Source organism: Neofelis nebulosa, chromosome 1, assembly GCF_028018385.1.
Source record: "Neofelis nebulosa isolate mNeoNeb1 chromosome 1, mNeoNeb1.pri, whole genome shotgun sequence".
Taxonomy (NCBI): Eukaryota; Metazoa; Chordata; class Mammalia; order Carnivora; family Felidae; genus Neofelis; species Neofelis nebulosa.
This window is the reverse complement of record NC_080782.1, coordinates 196,294,819-196,315,021: the sequence shown is the minus strand read 5'-3', so window position 1 is coordinate 196,315,021 and position 20,203 is coordinate 196,294,819. Positions and strand designations below refer to the sequence as shown.

The 20,203-nt window shown below is 36.7% G+C and overlaps 1 protein-coding gene across 6 annotated transcripts in view; it reads left to right on the top strand.

Moving 5' to 3' along the window:
- Positions 1 to 20,203, top strand: part of PIBF1 (progesterone immunomodulatory binding factor 1) — a 207,329-nt gene that overhangs the window by 174,159 nt on the left and 12,967 nt on the right. For 4 of the 6 annotated variants that reach the window (XR_009248370.1, XM_058683081.1, XM_058683088.1 and 1 more), the window contains exon 16: positions 1,355 to 1,439. Coding sequence is in view for 5 of the 6 variants with exons in the window: in XM_058683081.1 (XP_058539064.1) it covers positions 1,355 to 1,439 (85 nt within the window). In the remaining variant the exon portion in view is untranslated. The other 2 variants (XM_058683097.1, XM_058683107.1) reach the window with 2 other exon arrangements.

Genomic DNA, 20,203 nt, shown 5'->3' with positions numbered 1-20,203 from the left:
TTTAATTACTGTTTTTCTGTGATACTTGTTTTTCATCTAAAGTAGTAATACCATATACATTTATGTCAGGTTTTATGTGTTCAATTCTTTATATAATCATTTCACTAGATAATTCATATATCGCTTTGACATACATGAGTATTATTTTCCACTTTTACAGATGTGAAAACTGAGGCTTAGTCATGTGGTGTGATTTATGCCACACACTTGTGTCAGTGGCACAGTTGGAAACAAAAGTCAGAATTGCATCTTGTGTTTTCTCTCAGAGGACAAACTGTGGTGCTTCCTTGGGGAAGTTCACGGTTACTAGGAAAAAAGAGAATGTGAGCTTTTTCCTCTTAAGTCCTTGGAATTACCAGTTCTTCCAGAATACCTGCTACTATCCCCTGAATTTAAAAACAAAAACAAAAACTTCTGCCTAATTTAAAAATTGATGGCTTTCCATTTTGTTAAAGGATAACTTCAAACATGTTACCTGTTCAGCAAAATAATCCTCACTAGTTTTACCTTCACAGATTTTGTTTTGACATTTATGGAATTACGGTATTTTAATTCACTGTTGCTTTTCTTAATTCTCGTTGTAGTGCTGAGTAGATTCATTCCAGGGGCTTTCAAAGAGTATTTCATTTAACGGTTCTAATTAATTTTTATATGTTGAATAATAAAACTCCAGACAATATAAATCATGCCTCAAATATTTATCTTTTAAAATATTAATATATTCTTCCATTTAGGCTTTTTTCACCCTTTCGTATCAGAAAACAGGTCCTATCTGAGGGAAATTCACAAGGCAGACTTAGAAATTAAAGATTGAACTAAGATTATAGAGACAAAAATTGTTTTCCCAAGTTTACCACATACTGAATATCTGATTCATTTATCTAATTCAATTATATACCTGGTAATTTAGTGTGCAGTAAATTATAAAATGTTACTTTTAGTTTTAAGGTTAAATTTTTAATTTGACTTCTAGTATCTTGAGTTTTACTATTTTGCCCATACATACTTTACCTTTTATATAAATCCCACTTCATCTTTTTACATTTCAGGATTAAATAGTCACCTTTAAAACACAAATTTTATACCCCTACTAGGCAGGAAAGATTCTCAGAAAACATCTCATTTGCACTGTCAAATGATTATTAAAAGAAAAAGTCTTCTTAGAAAATAGCTAGCTGTTGGTTCAATCAAACATTATAGTGGATGATCTGATAGATATCTTTATAGAGTATAAATTTAATTTCTCTTTAATTCAATACATCATATTTGTCTTTAGCCTTTTGCTTTTTTCTATTTATTAATTAGATTTACACCAATACGATGACTTTTTAAAACTTGGGTGTTTTTTTTTCAGCAATTTGAATAAAGAAAAGTCAGCTTTACTACAGATGAAGAATCAAATGGCATTAGATTTAGAACAACTTCTAAATCATCGTGAGGTACTTTTCCCATGTTGTCATAATTTTTACTTTAGGCTTTTTCAAAGTCCGTGTTGTGTTTCGATTACTGGATCCCAGTTGTCCGTGTGCATTAATGACTTCTCATGTTTGTGTCTCATTGTGATCTGGTCCTTTATATTGAATATGTGATACACTTTATTCATTATGAATTAATTTATACTTTATTCTTGGGTTAATTCCTATTCCTGGAATACTCCTTGTTATTGACCCCTTATTGCCTTGTTCATATATCTGGAATTGAATTTCCACATTATTTAATAATTACTTGTTTTATCTCTTTCTCACTAGACAGTATATTTCCTTAGCATACCTCTGTCTCATTCATCATTGTGTTGCCCATATACTGTATGTATGTCTAGTGTGTAATATTTGTGTTGAACTTTAGAGTCCATAAAGGATTTTTTGTTGTTATTCCTCACCAAAAATCCTTTAGAGCTAATAAAATTTCCTCATTTTATAAAAGGACAAATGAATGTCTAGTGGCTTGCCCAAAGGAGAAAGGAGTTTCGAGTGGCTTGCCCAAAGCCAGTTAGTAACTAAGAGATAACCCCATTTTTCTTTCTTGTTTTTTTGAGTCAGACTTATTGAAGTACAGTATACCCACAGTAAAATTCATGCCCTGTTTAAGCATACATTTCTATGATTTTTGACTGACACACCCAGTTTCATAACCATTACCATAATCAATAAAGAAAATAGTTTTGTCACTTCAGGAAATTCCTTCATGCCTTTTTTGTGTTGACCCTTCTCCCCAGCTCCAGTCCTAGCAACCCCTTATCTATTTTCTGTCCCTATAGTTTTACCTTTTCCAACAAAAGATATTACATTTCCCCAGAATGTTGAATAAATGAAGTTATCAGTCTTTTCAGGTTGGACTTTTTTCACTTACCATAAAAAAGATACACCGAGGGGGCGCCTGGGTGGCTTAATCAGTTGAGCTTTGGCTCAGGTCATGATCTCATGGGTCGTGAGTCTGGGCCCTGCGCTGTCGGGCTCTGTGCTGACAGCTTGGAGCCTGGAGCCCGCTTCAGATTCTGTGTCTCCCTTGCTCTTTGCCCCTCCCTCACTCATTCACCCTCTCTCTCTCTCCCTTTCTCTCTCAAAAATTTGAAAAGGGATATACCTATGTTGTTGCAAATATTAGTCATTTAGTCCTTTTTGTTGCTGAGGAATATTCTATTGTAGGGATATACCAGAGTTTGTTACTCCATTCACCAGTTGATGATCATTTGACTTGTTTCCATTTGGAGGCGTCTGTAAATAATACAGCTGCTGTAAACGATTGTGTACGTGTTTTGGTGTGAATGTCAGTTTCCTTTTCTCTTGGTAGATACCCCAGGAGCAGGATTTCTGGGTCCTATGGAAAGTGTATGTTTAACTTTATAAGAGACTGCCAAACTATTTTCCACAGTGACTGCACCTTTTGCATTCCCGTCAGCAATGAATGCGTGTTCCAGTCGTTCCGCATCCTCGCCAACAGTTGGTATTATGAAGCCTAGTTTTTTAATCCAGTGCGTTTTTTCCATTGAACTATCACTGCCTTGTCTTGGCCATGTTTTTGCCATTTTGTTATCCTAATAGAGAAAGAAATGCTCAAAACAGATCATTGGTTCATGAGTATCCTGAAGACATTGTTTCCTAGTCTGGGAAAGCTATATCAGGTATTTGGGAAGAAATTATTGGAAAGATATTATTGAGAGAGATGAAGTGGGGAATATTACTGGAAGCAGTTCAGAAGTGCATATCCTAGAAGTGGTGTCAGGGGAATTGCAGGGTTGTCTCTGTCTTAGAAATGGCCTTTGGAGTAGGTTCTCTTAAAGGTGTATTTTATATGTTGGGTGAAAGGGATAAGGTGTCCCTGGACTAGATTTTAGAGATGACTTTTGTGTAGCTAACTAGATCTAACAACAGGTGATATAGATTAGGAAGAGCTTCTCTGAAGATACTTACTCTTTTTTTCTGGCTTTCAGGCCCCATCTACTACCACTTGTGTCCTAAGATTCTGCCTTCAAATAGTTGTTTCTTCACTGTGGAAGCCTGATTCATTCACTATGTGAATTTTCACAAATGTTTTCCAAAATTGACTATTTAGGAAATAGTAACTGCAGATGTCCATTCAGCGATACCAGCTACTTTTTTTCCATAAAGCTGCATAACAAGTATGTTTTTGGAATGGCGATTCTCATTTGTTTTTAGAAGATTATGCTACACTCTGAAAAAGATAGGAGCAACTTTATATATTTTATACATCATGCTTGGAATCACATTATTCATGAGTCCAAATAAAAACTCAAAGTTCTACTTAGTGGGTTGAGAATGGAGTAAGTTTAGAAGAAAACACGTTTAAACATGGAAATTAAATACTTAGCAAAATGAAACTCCTACTATATGACACCAATGAAATGTGCGTGGATGCATGTCTAATTATCAGTTAATTTTCATGCATTTGATAGGATCTTCATTTTGGCAATTACATTTTAATAATCCAACATTATAACTTTTCTTAATGCCAAACATCTAAAGAAAAGGAGCTTTATTTCTTTTCAAAGCAAAATAAAAATTGAGGCTTAATAAAATAAACTTGATACAAATTTTTCATCTTTTTCTAAGAAACAGTTTAATGCCAACTTGCATAGAACGTGCAGATACAAAAGCAAGTGTAAACTGCTTATATGGAAGGGAATGGCAGGTGACCCAGGGCAATGCTTGACCATTCACTTGAATATTTACCTGATGAAACAGAGAGTCTGCAGAATTGATATATTCATTTTATGGCTCTGATGGGTCAAGTGCTTAGAATAGCCAATAGATAACAGTCGGATAAGAATACCTCTGATAAATGTAATATTTTGAAAGTGAAAATCAGGGCTGAGGGGGCTCCTGGGTGGCTCAGTCAGTTGAGTGTCCAACTTCAGCCCAGGTCATGATCTTACAGCTAGTGAGTTCGAGCCCCGCATGGGGCTCTGTGCTGACAGCTCAGAGCTGGAGCCTGTTTCAGATTCTGTGTCTCCCTCTCTCTCTGCCTCTCCCCTGCTTGCGCTCCGTCTCTCTCTTCCTCTGTCAAATAAATAAATATTAATTTTTTTTAATAATAAAAAAAGAAAGAAAATCGACGCTGAGACTAAGGTGAGGCAAACAAGGCACCTAGGGCACAAAATACAGGACGTGCCCACTCTGAGGATCATGCACAGTGCACCTGAGAGCTTGCCCAACCCTAGGCAGGACCCTGGGAAAATTGTCTAATATGAGTCACTGCTTTAATCCCAGCTAAATTTTCTGTTTAAATCCACATGTGATCAAATGCACATTTTAAAGTTTTTCATTGTCTTTTTTGCACTGGACAACTTAACTTTTTAAGTGTCACTTAGTTCCAGTAAGACTTTAGGTGGTCCTGAGGTGCCTGGGTGGCTCAGTGGGTTAAGCATCCGACTCTTGGTTTCAGCTCAGGTCATGATCTCATGGTTTGTGAGTTCAAGCCCTGCACTGGGCTCCATGCTGACAGTGCGGAGCCTGCTTAGGATTCTCTCGCTGTCTCCCTCACCCATTTTCTCTCTCTCTCTCTCTCTCTCTCTCTCTCTCTCTCTCTCTCTGTCTCTCCTTCTCTCAAAGTAAATAAATACACTTAATAAAATAAAAAGACTTTTTTTTAATTTTTTAATGTTTATTTTTATTTTATTTTATTTTTATTATTTTTTTTAATGTTTATTTTTGAGACAGAAAGAGACAGAGCATGAACGGGGGAGGGTCAGAAAGAGAGGGAGACACAGAACCTGAAGCAGGCTCCAGGCTCTGAGCTGTCAGCACAGAGCCCAACGCGGGGCTCGAACTCACGGAACATGAGATCATGACCTGAGCCGAAGTCGGACACTTAACCGACTGAGCCACCCAGGCACCCCTAATGTTTATTTTTGAGGGCTAGAGAGACAGAGTGCAAACTAGGGGAGAGCAGAGAGAGAGAAAAATAGAATCTGAAACAGGCTCCAGGCTCTGAGCTGTCAGCACAGAGCCTGACATGGGGCTCAAACCCATGAACTGTGAGATCATGACCAGAGCTGAAGTCAGACATTCAACCAACTGAGCCACTCAGGTGCCCCAAAATAAAAAGACTTTAGATGGTCCTATACTATGAAATGAGATCGCCCACTCCTTTACATAATTATCCAAGTATGCGTTAAATGAAAAAAGAAAACAGATGAGATAATTCTAGGTTGACAATTCTAAGACATTGGGGCATGACCATAGAGGGTTTTTATTTTCTATATTAATTAGTGTTAGATCAAAATTACTTGCTTAAAAGTAGCTAAGTTAAATATCACAGAGTTAAATATCATTGTCCCCACTTTTACAGACAAAACTGAGGCTGATAAGAGTTAAAAAAAAAAAAAAAAACTAAACCATGATTATATACTTACTGTCAAAACTAAAAGAAAATCCTTTTTTTTTTTTTTTCCTGAAACAAAAGCTTATGATCTTTTTCCTTAGTTCCATTTAGACAAAAACCTCATGATGAATTATTGCTTGCATTAGTTCCAGGAAATATTTTTGCCACTGTAGATGAAGTTATATTCTTTCTTTTTTGTCAGAAAGTGAAAACTATGTAATTTAATGTGTTTCCTTTTTGTCTTAGTTGCCAAAACACTCAGAGCTGAATATCTTATCCAGGTGTTATAATCTTTTTTTTCCTCTTTCACTTTTGATGCCTCAGAATAACTTTCTCTGTTTCTTTCAATAGGGTGTGATCTTTTTTACCCTTAAATGTCTTTACTTATATACTGAGACCTCTGAGGTGTAAAAATATAAAATAATTTAATCTTAAATAATGAGGTAAAAAGGAGGTCAAGGAAAAGATCAACTCCTAGGACCCCACTGTTGGATTGCATAGCAGGGCTTCAAGCTAAATAATTCAGTTTTGAGTAAAAGAAATGTGATGACTTGGAATGTCTTCTTTCTTGTTGAGTGTACCTCTCAGGACTCTTTTTTTTTTTTTTTTTTTTTAATTTATGTATTTATTTGGAGAGAGAGAGAGAACACGAGTCAGGGAGAGGCATCAGAGAGAATCCCAAGCAGGCTCTGTACTGCCAGTGCAGAGCCCAATGTGAGGCTTGAACCCACAAACTGTGAGATCATGACCCACCCAGGCCCCTATCAGGAATCTTCTTTAATGGCTTTTTCATGTTTCATCCATTTTTATCCACTCATCTTTGCCTCATTGAAACAAGATTTGCTGATTTGGAAATTCTAATTCTGCGCTTCTGTGTGTATATTTCATCATGTGCCCTTAGAATATGTTTTCAAGAGTTTGAAAATCATCTTTAATCAGCCAAATGTCTAATAGAATACTGAGCATAATTTTAAAAAGCTGATGTAAAAGGGGCACCTGGGTGGCTCAGTCGGTTAAGCGTCTGACCTCAGCTCAGGTCATGATCTCACGGTTCATGAGTTCAAGCCCTGCATAGGGCTCTGTGCTGACAGCTCGGAGCCTGGAGCCTGTTTCAGATTCTGTGTCTCCCTCTCTCTCTGCCCCTCCCTTGCTCACGCCCTGTCTCTCTGTCTCTCAAAAATGAATAAGCATTTAAAAAAAAAAAAAAAAAAAAAAAAAGCTGATGTAAAAGCTCTTTTCTAATTTCTTTTGCAGCTATATTAAGGGTAATGGTAAGAGCTCCACTTAAGAAGCTATTCCAGTATTTCAGTGAGTGATGGTGGTATCTTGAACTTGACTAGTGATGATGGTGTCGAGCAAAAATGGACTAATTTGAATTTTTTTAATGTTTATTTCTGAGAGAGAGAGAGAGAGAGAACGCACTCTTGTGAGTGAGTTGGGGAGGGGCAGAGAGAGAGGGAGACCTAGAATCCAAAGTAGGCTCCAGGCTCTGAGCTGTCAGCATAGAGCCTGATGCAGGGCTCAAACCCACGAGCCATGAGATCATGATCTGAGCCAAAGTCGTACACTTAACTGACTAAGCCATGCAGGTGCCCCAAGAATGGACTAATTTGAAAGCTGTTTAGAAAGCAGAATCATAGAACGTGGTGATTGGATCCAGAAACTGTTGAAGAAAGGAGGAATGAGAATTGATGGCCTGGGTTTTGGCTTGTGGCCTGGGTTTATGGTGGTGCTACACAGCACATGGGAGAAATAGATTTGGAGAAGAAAATCTCAAGGAAATACCTAAGTAGAGATAACCAGTAGAGTTAAAAATGTAGATTCTGGAGGGGCGTCTGGGTGGCTCAGTTGGTTAAGCTTCCGACTCTTAGTTTCAGCTCAGGTCATGATCTAACAGTTTCTTGAGTTCAAGCCCCACACTGGGCTCTGTGCTCACAGCTACAAGGCTGGTTGGGATTCTCTCTCTCCCTCTCTCCCTGCCCTTCTCCTGGTCACGCTGTCTCTATCTTTCTCAAAAATAAATAAATAAGCTTAAAATACATATTTTTTTAAAATGTAGGTTCTGGAGCCTAAGAAAGAGAACTCATCTAGAGGTAGAGATTTGGGGGTCACAGCATAAAGATAGTGCTTTACATGGAAGTCATTAAATGAACTGATAAATGAACTACATAGAGTGAGAGCAGAAAAAGGCAGAGGCCTACTCTTGAAGAGTACCAACATTTAAAGGATGGGCAGAGGAAAAAGTACATACACAAATTAGAGTGCAGGGTGACCATAAAGATAGCAGGAACATCAGAAGCAGAGTAGAATCTGGCCAGTGACATGGACTGTCGAGGGGCCAAGTCAGACAAAGATAAAAAAGCAACCATCGATTGAATTTAACAAGATGGTACAGCACTTTCAGTAGAGCTAAAAAGCAGACGACAGAGAATTGATGAGTGAGCGGAAGTTGAAAAGTGGGCTGTGGGAAAAATAGCCCTTAAGATATTTAAATCAGAGAATATAGCATGATCAGGCAGGAGGCATGAAGTCGAGGGCTTTTACCTCCCACACTAGAGAGTATCCAGTTGTGTTGGTTTTTTTTTTTTTTTAATATAACTTAATGTCAAATTGGCTAACATACAGTGTATACAGTGTGCTCTTGGTTTTGGGGGTAGATTCCCGTGATTCATCACTTGCATACAACACCCAGTGTTCATCCCAACAAGTGCCCTCCTCAATGCCCATCACCCATTTTCCCCTCTCCTCCGCCACCCCCCCTGCCCATCAACCCTCAGTGTGTTATCTGTATTTAAGAGTATTTTATGGTTTGCCTCCCTCACTCTCTGTAACTATTTTTCCCCCTTCCCTCATGGTCTTCTGTTAAGTTTCTCAAGTTCCACATATGAGTGAAAACATATATCTTTTTCGGACTGACTTATTTCACTTAGCATAATACCTCTAGTTCCATCCATGTTGCTGCAAATGGCATGATTTCATTCTTTCTCATTGCCAAGTAGTATTCCATTGTATATATAAACCACATCTTCTTTATCCATTCATCAGTTGATGGACATTTAGGCTCTTTCCATAATTCGGCTATTGTTGAAAGTGCTTCTATAAACATTGGGGTACATGATCCCCTATGAATCAGCACTCTTGTATCCTTTGGATAAATTCCTAGTCGTGCTTTTGCTGGGTCATAGGGTATTTCTATTTTTAATTTTTTGAGGAACTTCCACACTGCTTTCCAAAGGGCTGCACCAGTTTGCATCCCCATCAATAGTACAAGAGGGTTCCCATTTCTCCACATCCTCACCAGTATCTGTTGTTTCCTGAGTTGTTAATTTTAGCCACTCTGACCAGTGTGAGGTGGTATCTCAGTGTGGCTTTGATTTGTGTTTCCCTGATGATGAGTGACGTTGAGCATCTTTTCATGTGTCTGTTGGCCATCTGGATGTCTTCTTTGGAATAGTGTCTATTCATGTCTTCTGCCCATTTCTTCACTGGATTGTTTGTTTTTTAGGTGTTGAATTTGGTAAGTTCTTTATAGGTTTCGGATACTAGTCCTTTATCCGATACGTCATTTGCAAATATCTTTTCCCATTCTGTTGGTTGCCTTTTAGTTTTGTTGATTGTTTCCTTTGTAGTACAGAAGCTTTTTATCTTGATGAGGTTCCAATAGTTCATTTTTGCTTTTAATTCCCCTTGCCTTTGGAGACATGTCGAGCAAGAAATTGCTGCGGCTGAGGTCAAAGAGGTTGTTGCCTGTTTTCTCCTCTAGGAATCTGATTGTTTCCTGTCTCACATTTAGGTCTTTCATCCATTTTGAGTTTATTTTTGTGTATGGTGTAAGAAAGTGGTCTACTTTCATTCTTGTGCATGTTGCTATCCGGTTCTCCCAGCACCATTTGGTAAATAGACTGTCTTTTTTTCCATTGGATGAGAGTATCCAGTTTAAATGGTGATGGGAAGGAGGCACATAGACGTTGCAGATACAAATGAGAAAATAATCAGCTGAGCAAAGTGTTAGGGAAGGAGAAGATCAGAGCACAGTGATGGGAGTTAACTTTAGACAGGAGGGCTATACCTTTTCCATTTTGAAGATAGAAATAAAGATTATGTTAAGATAAAAGTGAGTTTGTAGGTTTGGTGGTAAGAATTTAGGTAGTTCCTGTCTAATGGCTATGCTATAATGGCAGGAGATGTGCTAATGTCACAGTTTTGAGGAAATAGAATTTTGAAATAGCCACACAGTAAATGAGTGATATATATTATGGAAACATCAAATAATTGCCAAGTTGAAACACCATGTGTTTCTAGTAGTACCACCATTCTATGTAATTTTTCTCCAGTAGCATTCAACATGCTAGGTGTCAACATGGGGAAGATGGACAGGTGGATTGGTCCAGAATTACATTCCACCTTCTATTAGGTATGCATATTATACATGTTCAGATCTCTTGTTAAATTGTAAGGTTGGAATTACCTTTATATTCTTTATGTCACCTACATTTGGAATACAGTGGAAAAAGCCAAAAGTTAAACAGACAAGATGAGTTCATATCACAGCTTTGCTGCTTGATAGCCATGGATTCTTGTGATGATAATTGAACCCCTCTAAACTTAGTTTCCTCGTGTGTGAAAGTAATATCTACTTTGCAGGACTATATGAGAATGAAATACTGTAGTAACATTCCTGGCATGTCACAGGCACATAACTCTATGAAGGTGGTTCCTTTTTCTTTTTCCCTTCTGTTTCAAAATTCAGTTCATATGTTATGTATGCTTTGAAGTTCTCTGTAACTTGACAAAGAAAAACTTACCTTTTTTTTCTACCTCTTTCCAATAGTTTTTTAAATATTTCTATTAATGTTCACATCACTATATGTCATAATTATGCATGTGTCTTTCCCAGTAAAGTACTTCATTCTTCCTTGTATATTAGCCTTTTAGCACACTATTTAGCACATAATAAGTACTCAGTTGAATGTTTGTTATGGCCCTTTACAGTCTTCCACTATAATTGCACTTGAAGCTGTCAAATAGAATAGTCAAATAGAAAGTTTTAGAAACTAGCCTTTAATATATCCTCATCCCCTTCCCTCAGATAGTAAAATACACTCTGACAACTGATAACATTTTAACTGAAGAAGTACGGAAGGTCTCTTACACCCAAGAACAATTTCAGAGATTTATCTGAAAGTAGCCACTAGGAAGTCCTATCTGAAAAGTTTGTCTAGGGGCGCCTGCGTGGCTCAGTCGGTTGAGCGTCTGACTCTTGATTTTGGCTAAGGTCATGATCCTAGGGTCGTGGGATCAAGCCCCATGTCAGGCTCCGTGCTAAGTGTGGAGCCTGCTTGGGATTCTCTCTCTCCCCCTCTGTGCCTCTCCCCCACTCGCATGCTCTCTGTCTCTCTAAAATAAAATTAAAAAAAAAAAAAAAAAAAAAAGCTTTGAAAAGGTTGTCTACAGTAAAGCTATTCCTAAAACCCTGGACGCAGCAACCTCTATGGGTATCCAGCCTCTAAGGAATGGTATATGTTCATGGGCAGTATCTATTTCTAAGACTTAAGTAAGGTTCTTCTACCCCTTCGCTTAGTGCCTCTACCAATAATATCTTTCAGGGTCTACAGGCATTTCAGTTTGTATTTAACCAGAATTAACCAACCACTCCTTACTACGGTACATAGAATATGCAAAGCCCCATACTTGCCTAAATGTTGTAGTCCCATTAGCCCAGATAACTTACCCCTTACTGCAGTGTATATCACCTAACAAAAAGAAAACAAACCTGCAGTTAGCCAGGTTTCTTAAAAGTGAAGTCACAGTATAATTATCATTCTTTTATGGTATGTTTATGTTCCCGGATTCTAACTCGTTATGTTCTTTGTGATTTCTCGGAAAGTTTCAGGGACATTTCAGCACCACAAGTGCCCCTTAGGCAATCCACTTCATAAAGGGTTCAAATAAATTACATATTTCTATATGTGTGTCATTCCTTTTGGTTCCTACTTCACTGTTTTGACATTTTCTTAAGAGTACCTTTTTTACATGTTTTTTTATATACTTCTGTAGTTATATTTTACATCATCCTAAAAAAAAAAAAAACCACCGAATGCATAAGTTAATTTTTCTTTAAATGAAGATGCAATTATTTCTCAGATTTATACATTTCTCATCTTAGTGGCACTCTTCCAGTTAAAATTTGCTTTGATTTGCTGGGTTTAAGTGAGTATTTTAAAGAAAGACAATTATTATAGTGAAAACCTAAAGCACACATACAAAGGAAGTCATATTTTTTCTATAAAGTTTTAGAATGCTTATTTTTTCCATATAAGGGTATGTGAACTCAGGTCCAAGGAAATTCAGGGAGTAAAATATTGCAAAAAATACTCATTGATAATCTCGAATTTACATATACTTTTAAAAGTATGCCAGAACCAAACCTATTACATATCAGTAATAATAATATCTTGAATTTTTATAGTTTCTTTTTACCAAAATGTTTACAACATTTTCAGATTATGTTACACTAATATACATACGGATCAGTTATAGATTGCTTTCAACCAAGTGTGTTTGGAAATATGGAATCAAAGAAAGCAAACGTTTTAAATTATTCCTTCATATTGAGAGACCTGGTCTTTTGCTTGTGCCTTCTAGAATTCAAGAGCACTGGGGCACCTAGGTGGCTCAGTCAGTTAAGTGTCCAACTCTTGACTTTGGCTCAGGTCATAATCTCACATTTCGTGAGTTCAAACCCCACATTGGGCTGTGCTGACAGCAAAGAGCCTGCTTGGGATGCTCTCTCTCCCTCTCTCTCTGCCCCTCCACAGCTCTCTCTCTCTTTCTAAAAATAAATAAATAAATAAACGTTAAAAAAAAATTTTTTTTAATAGAATTCAAGAGCATTGAACTTTTTCCCAAAATAGGTGCTTTTCAGTTAATAATAAGAATGCTTAATATTTGTATATTACTTTAGAGTTTTTTATACTCATTTACTTTATTTAAGCCTCACAGGAACCCTATAATGGTCTTTTACCCATTTCACAGAAATAACAACTGAATCTCAGTTATCCATTTTGTAGAAAGTTAATAACTCTTCTCAGTTTTGAATTGCATAAAAGACGTGAATTTCTTTTAGATTGTACTCTGGTGGACCTCTGTGTTTATGTGGACTTGTACAGAACTCAGTAAAACTAGGTCAAATTATTTTGATTTTCGGGGTGCCTGAGTGGCTCAGTCAGTTGAGTGTCCACCTTTGGCTCAGGTCATGATCTCGCGGTTCATGAGTTTGAGCCCCGCGTCGGGCTCTATGCTGACAGCTCAGGGCCTGGAGCTTGCTTTGGATTCTGTGTCTCCCTCTCTCTCTGCCCCTCCCCCACTCATACTCTGTCTCTCTCTCTCTCTCTCTCTCTCTCTCTCTCTCTCTCCCTCTCTCTCTCTCAAAAATAAATAAACATTAAAAAAATTTTTTTTTAATTTATTTTGATTTTCATAAGTATTTTGGCTTTAATCTTTCATCATCTTTAAAATTACAAATATCTTTGTTGTATATTACAAGCAAAACTATGTCTTGTGTGAAGCAATACATCTCATCATAAAAATATTTTATCTGGAAAAGAAAAATAAAAATATTTTATCTGCGTATATATGTCCTTTTAACTTTTTTCACATCATATTTTCATATCTACTAGGTATCATATAGACCTGTTATTTTCTAGTTTTTTAAATATTTTAGAATGAAATATGTTTTATTTCCACTATATTTCAGAAGTTTGGCATATTTTCTTTTAAATAGTAAGTACATTTCTCTGACCTTTTTTTTAATCAGTAAGGGACAAGTAAATGACCTCCTACTATCATTTCTAACCCTGTGTTTTTATGACTTAGAACTGTAGCAGTTTGTAACAAACCACACAATTCTAGGACATGAGGAGATGCACAAAATGCAAAGCTATAAGATAAGTCCCTGGAAATATGTGGTGACCAAGAGATTGTGAACAATGATGTGAGATAATTATGATCATAATCCTGTTAGGTACCATATTAGCACTATTTTGATGTAACTTAACAAGTCACTGATCACATATCAAGGAGCTAACACAAAGAAGACTAAGAAGAAAACATTGAGAAAGTATAGGCACTGGAGTGAGCCACACTCGGGAAACCAGCCCTCAAAATAGAGCACAGTGTTTAGAGACTGAAGTCGATGATGGACATCAGCTAGAACATGCATAAAAACCTATCAGATTATACTAAGAGAGTAAAGGCCAGAAACTAGACAGCAACTAGATGAATACTGTTTCAGAGGGAAAGCTGGGCACCAAGAGAGCATGAATACCAGAAGGCAGAGCAGTCAGAAGTCCAAGATGTATAACCCAGCAATCAGAAGAGATAAAGGTATGTACAAACCAATCAGCAGAATCAAAGTGCCCATACTTCTGTTGGAAGTTCAACAATGGCAGTGATTTCAACTCAGGGGCCTGCTCTACTGTATTAACACTAGCTTCTTCTGCCTGACCTTAAGATTATATCCAAGTTTAGGAAAGAATGTACCAGGTGATTAGTTACATCCCTTAGGCTATGACAGCACAGTAGTCTCTCATTCAAGTAAATACTTGAGCTCTTGCTAAGCTTTCAGTCATAGATAAGGTATGGTTCCAAAAATGTGAATGTCGTCTTAAATACATTAGAATAAGAAGTAGATAGGCCTTACTCTACTCTTCGCTGGCCAAGACTTTTTTCTTTGTTCTGTTCTAGGCCCAAAACTTTTCAATACTAGAAGATAACCTGAGGAAAACAATCAGGATAGCGAAAGAATTCAAGAATTCTTTTTAGTCATAAAAGGGATGAATGAACTGGGGGTATTTACAGAAGAAATGATTCAGAGAGATGTAAGAAATTTGAAGTAAGCATGTGAAAGAAGCAGTAATAGACTTGTTATACATGTATCCAAAGGCTAGAATTAAAACCTAAGGATAGACCTCATAAGGAGACATGTTTTATTTGTTTTCCTTTGCTTTGTTGCTTTGTTGCTTTGCTGTTGTTGTGTTGTTTTGTTTTGTATAGGGTCTGGGTTAAATAACTTGAAGATCCCTTCCAAACCTGAAAGTATGTGTATCAAAGGCTTTGATAGAAGATAGATGTTCTATTGTGTAAATAATGACAGCTTTGAACCCAGAAAGACCTGCACTCTAGGGAGACGTTAGCCTACAAATGGGAACAAGTATTTTGATGGGAAGACTGAGGGACTGGAAAAGAGGGGTTTGCAGTCATAGATACTGGTACTGTTCTCTAACAGTTCTGCCATACAAAATCTGCTTTATCTGTTGTTTAGAGTGTAGTGGCATTGGCATTCAAGGTATATTTTAAATTCCTCAAAAATCACATATTAAAAATCTCTCCTGGGGTGCCTGGGTGGCTCAGTCGGTTAAGTATCTGACTCTTCAGCTCAGGTTATGATCTCACAGTTCATGAGCTTGAGCCCCGAGTTGGACTCTGTGCTGACAGCACGGAACCTACTTGGGATCCTCTCTCTCCCTCTCTCTTTGCCCCTCTCTGCTCACACACACATTCTCTCTCTCCCAAAATAAATAAATAAACTTAAAAAAAAATTTTTTTTTAAATATCTCCACTGAAGTATTTGCAAGTTGAAATGATTTGAGGTCTGAAATCTGCTTTGAAATGTTTCAAAAAAACCTGGTAAGGGAATAGATAAAACATTGTTGACAGAACAATCTGGCACTTCCTCAAACAACTAAACACAGAAATGCAGAAATACCATATGACCCAGCAATCCACCCCTAGGTATATACCTAGGAGAAATGAAAACAGGTCCACACAAAAACTTGTGCATGAATCTTTATGGCAACATTATTCACAACAGTCAAAAAGTGGAAACAACCTAAATGTCCATCCGCTGATGAATGGATAAACAAAATACAGTATAATCAGATAATAGAGTTTTATTTGGCCGTTAGAAGGAATTAAGTACTGATATGTTACAACATGGATGACCCTTGAAAATGTTATGCTAAATGGAAGAAGCCAGTAACAAAAGATCACATATTTTATGATTCCATTCATATGAAATGTCTAGAACAGGAAAATCTACACAGGCAGAAAAAAGATTAGTGGTTACTTAAGGCTGAGAAGTTGAGAGTAAGGTGGGATAGCAGAGTGATTCCTAAAGGAGTCCAGGTTTCTTTTTGAAATAAAAGTTTCATAATGGACTTATAGTAATAGTGGGTAATCGTAATGTCTGCGAATATACTAAAAAACATTGGATTATATGCTTTAAATGGATGACTGTATGGTGGTGAATTGTATCTCATTAAAGCTGTTTGACAAAACAAATCTGGCAAAATGTTTATCATTGTTATAGTTAGCCAATAGAAATTGAGACCTTCATATGCTCTTGTCTTTGTATGTTTGAAAATTTCCATAATAAAATCTTTTTTAAATACCCTTTCAGATGAAATTTAAATATCCAAAATATGTATGTACTTGGTTTAAAACAAGGTTGGTTTTTACCTTGTGTTTACCTCAAGTAGGAAAGATGCACAGAATTATCTGACTTAGTAGCCATGACACATTGTTATTTGTATGTAAAAACACTTACATTTGACCTCTAGTGGAGCACATACTTTGCATTATACTTGTCAGAGCTATTTTCATCAAGAAATGCCATCTATGTGTCCCCTTGCCAACATCTTTGCAGAGTTTACAACTTTCAGCAATTTATTGGCATCAACTACGCAATACTGTTAAGCAGCTGCTGTGTAGTTGAGCTGTTTTAATATACCACCACTCTCTGTGCATAGTTTCTACTAAATGGCCGAGATATACGATTTTGGATTTACGAGAGCAGTTTATCACGTTTGTAGAGATTATTTCTGCAGTAACAATCGTCATCGTCCTCATCATCATCATCTAGAAGTTTTATAAGAATGTCCTTGCCCTTAATTCTTCCATTTTGAACAGTAATTATTTCACTTCAATGTGGTTTGTATTGTTTCATTTTATTTCAGTTTTACCCTAAGTCTCAATTGTTCAGCCAGATGCAGTTCTGGAGTTGTTAATTTTAAAGAATGGTTCATTCATTCTGAAGTTACTGTAATTTTTTTATGTATCTGATATACTAGATTTTAACATAAATACTGCTCACTTTTTGGAAATCAGTGTAAGAGTATATCAGAATTAATGAATATTATTATAAATCAGACCATGTTATAGATTAGTATTTAAAGGTCTCAAACGAGTGATTTAAGGGAAAGAGGATTGGGGCATGGCACTTTTACAGTATTTTAACTTTTCCATGAACAAGTAATAGCATTTTTAAAAACAGGAATTTTTAAAAAATATTTTGAGAAATGGCTTTCTAAATTAATGGAACATTTGCCAAGAAGAGGCTAAACCTGCCAAAATAAGGGACTCTAGATTAGGGCACTCTACGTTTTGTCATTTTGGAGAAGAGCACCTACTTTCTGCACGAGGACCTTCAAGTGAAGCTTACTAAACAGTTTCTCTCATCCACATAGAGATTGTACTGAACTGTCTCATTCATATGAGTGAAACAAAAAAAACAAAAAGAAAACTTTTAATGTGGCTCTTTGTTCATAAATTGGAACACACACCAAAGACTGTCAGAAACGGAAAGAAGATAATTAGCATAAGAGGGGAAAAAATTACAATAAACAGGGGCTCCTGGGTGGCTCAGTTGGTTAAGCGTCAGACTTCGGCTCAAGTCACGATCTCACGATTCATGGGTTTGGGCCCTGTGTTGGGCTCTGTGCTGACAGTCAGAACCTGGAGCCTTCTTTGAAATCTTTGTCTCCCTCTCTCTCTGTCCCTACCCTGCTTGCGCTCTGTCTCTCTCTCAAAAATAATATAAAACATTTATTTAAAACATTTTAATACAAAAAAAAAAAAAATCACAATCAACAGAGAAACTGACCCTGTTCTCCAAAGAAAACAAAAACAAAATTCCATAGCAGAAAAGAACTTACAAAGTAGCTATAATTAGTTTTTTCAGAAAGATTTGAGAAAGTAGTATTTCCATAAAATAAGAAACAGTGGACAAAAAAAAAAAAGGGTGATATTTTCAAAATTGCTAAATTAAAAGTCATGAAATTATTATAAGTAAGTAAAAATGCCAGGACAGGATGTGAGGAAAAGTCAACGAGCTCTCCTAAAATTTAGAAAAAGGAAAAAAGATGGAAACTAGCAGAGAAAAGTTAAACAACATAGAATATTCCAGAGAAAGAAAATACCTACAAAGAAATAGGAAATCAGCTTGGCATCATAGTTCTCAGAAACTCGACTTTATTTTTTTTTCAATTTTTTAAAATATTTATTATTTTTGAGAGAGAAAGACAGAGAGCAAGTCAGGGAGGGGCAGAGAGAGAGGGAGACACAGAATCCAGAGGGGCTCCAGGCTCTGAGCTGTCAGCACAGAGCCCAACACGGGGCCTGAACCCACAAACCGCAAGATTATGACCTGAGCTGAAGTTGGATGCTTAACTGACTGAGGCACCCAGGTGCCCCAGAAACTTGACTTTAGGAAACAAAGAAGTAATACCATGCAAGTCCTAAAGAAAAGTACAATATTTTCTTCCACAGTAACTTCTCAGAAAACTACCAGATTGTGTGCCATCAAATAACAAAGAGAGAGAGAAGTACAAGAAATACTGGAACTTGCCAAGATAAATAATAAAGAAATAAAGTAATAAAAAGAAATTTCAGGATAACAACTGTGCATCAGTCTTAAAAGCAGTCAGTACAAAATTGAGTCCAGTTAATAGCATTATTAAGAAACTAGATAATCTTAGGAAAGATGGAGAAACGTATATATTGTTTCCATCAATGAGGAAAAAAAATAAAAGGCAGGAACTCTAGAAGAGGGAGGGAAATATCTGTAAAAACATCAGAGTCCAAACAGGACAAGTAAATGATATGATTTTGAGCAATAGATGCAGTATAAGAAAAAAGAATTCAGTTGAACATGATACTTGAAACATTCTCCTTTGAACATCAGAGGATCCCTTCCTGTGGATCTAATCATACGCTCTGCTCTACAGTGAACAGTATTTGTAAATCATTACATAGTAGTACAAATAACCCTACTGACCAGTCAGAAAAGGACAGTTGTAGAGCAGAGAAAAGCAGAATCAAAAGCTAGAGAAATGAAATGCAAAAGTCAAGTCCAAACAATAAGAGCAGAATCTTAAATAGGAGACGGAGCCAGCGATCAGGAGCCAGGCAAGAACATGGTGAGAACCAAAGCAGATCAGGAACAAACCAGAAGATCTCAAGGTGACTTCATCTCACCAAAGGATTCTGTTTTGTAGTGACAAGCAAGTTTTCTAGCTCGTGTACGTTATGTTGGTTTGTTTATTTTCGTTTTGTCAGTCTAAGAATTAGAATCTCACAACTATAACCAGTTACTTGTAATAGTAACAACTAAATAAGGCATGACAATTTATGCCAAAAATGTAGGTGAAAAATATATTAAAATATTGCCATGGTTAGGAAGACTCAGTATTATATAAGTCCGTTCTTTCTAAGTTTTTCTTGTAATTTAACATAATTCCACCCCTATTTCTATGAATATAGCCCTAAAAATACTTGAATCATTAAACATTATAACAGTGTGACATGGGGGCATGAATTGACAGACTATTGGTATAGAGTTTAAAAGTCCAGAAGTAAATCACATACTTATATGAAAATTTAGTATATGATAAAGATAAGCATCTGAAGTGGGTGAACATATAATGTTATTATAGAATAGCTATGGGGGAAAGATGTTGAATCCACACCGTTCACCATAAGCTAGGATAAACTTCAAACAGATTAGAGGTCTAAATGTTTGAAAAGGAAAAGAAAAACCATAAAACTATCTTGAGGAAAATGGAAGAAGAAAACACAGAGAAGGCTATACAATGAGAGATTGATATATTCAGCTACATCAGAATCAGAAAGTTCTGCATAGCAAAAAAAATTTTTTTTAAGTGTAAACATAGTCAAAATATAAACAAGGGGGAAGAAAAACTGCCACTCCTACTACAAAGGGCTCTAACATATAGAGAGCTCCTTGAAATGCAGAAGAAAATGACCAATCATCTGGGAGAAAAATGGGCCAAGGATATCAACAGAAAAGGAAATACCTTTTTTTTTTTTTTAATTTTTTTTTAACGTTTATTTATTTTTGAGACAGAGAGAGACAGAGCATGAATGGGGGAGGGTCAGAGAGAGGGAGACACAGAATCCGAAACAGGCTCCAGGCTCTGAGCGGTCAGCACAGAGCCCGACGCGGGGCTTGAACTCACGGACAGCGAGATCGTGACCTGAGCCGAAGTCAGCAGCTTAACTGACT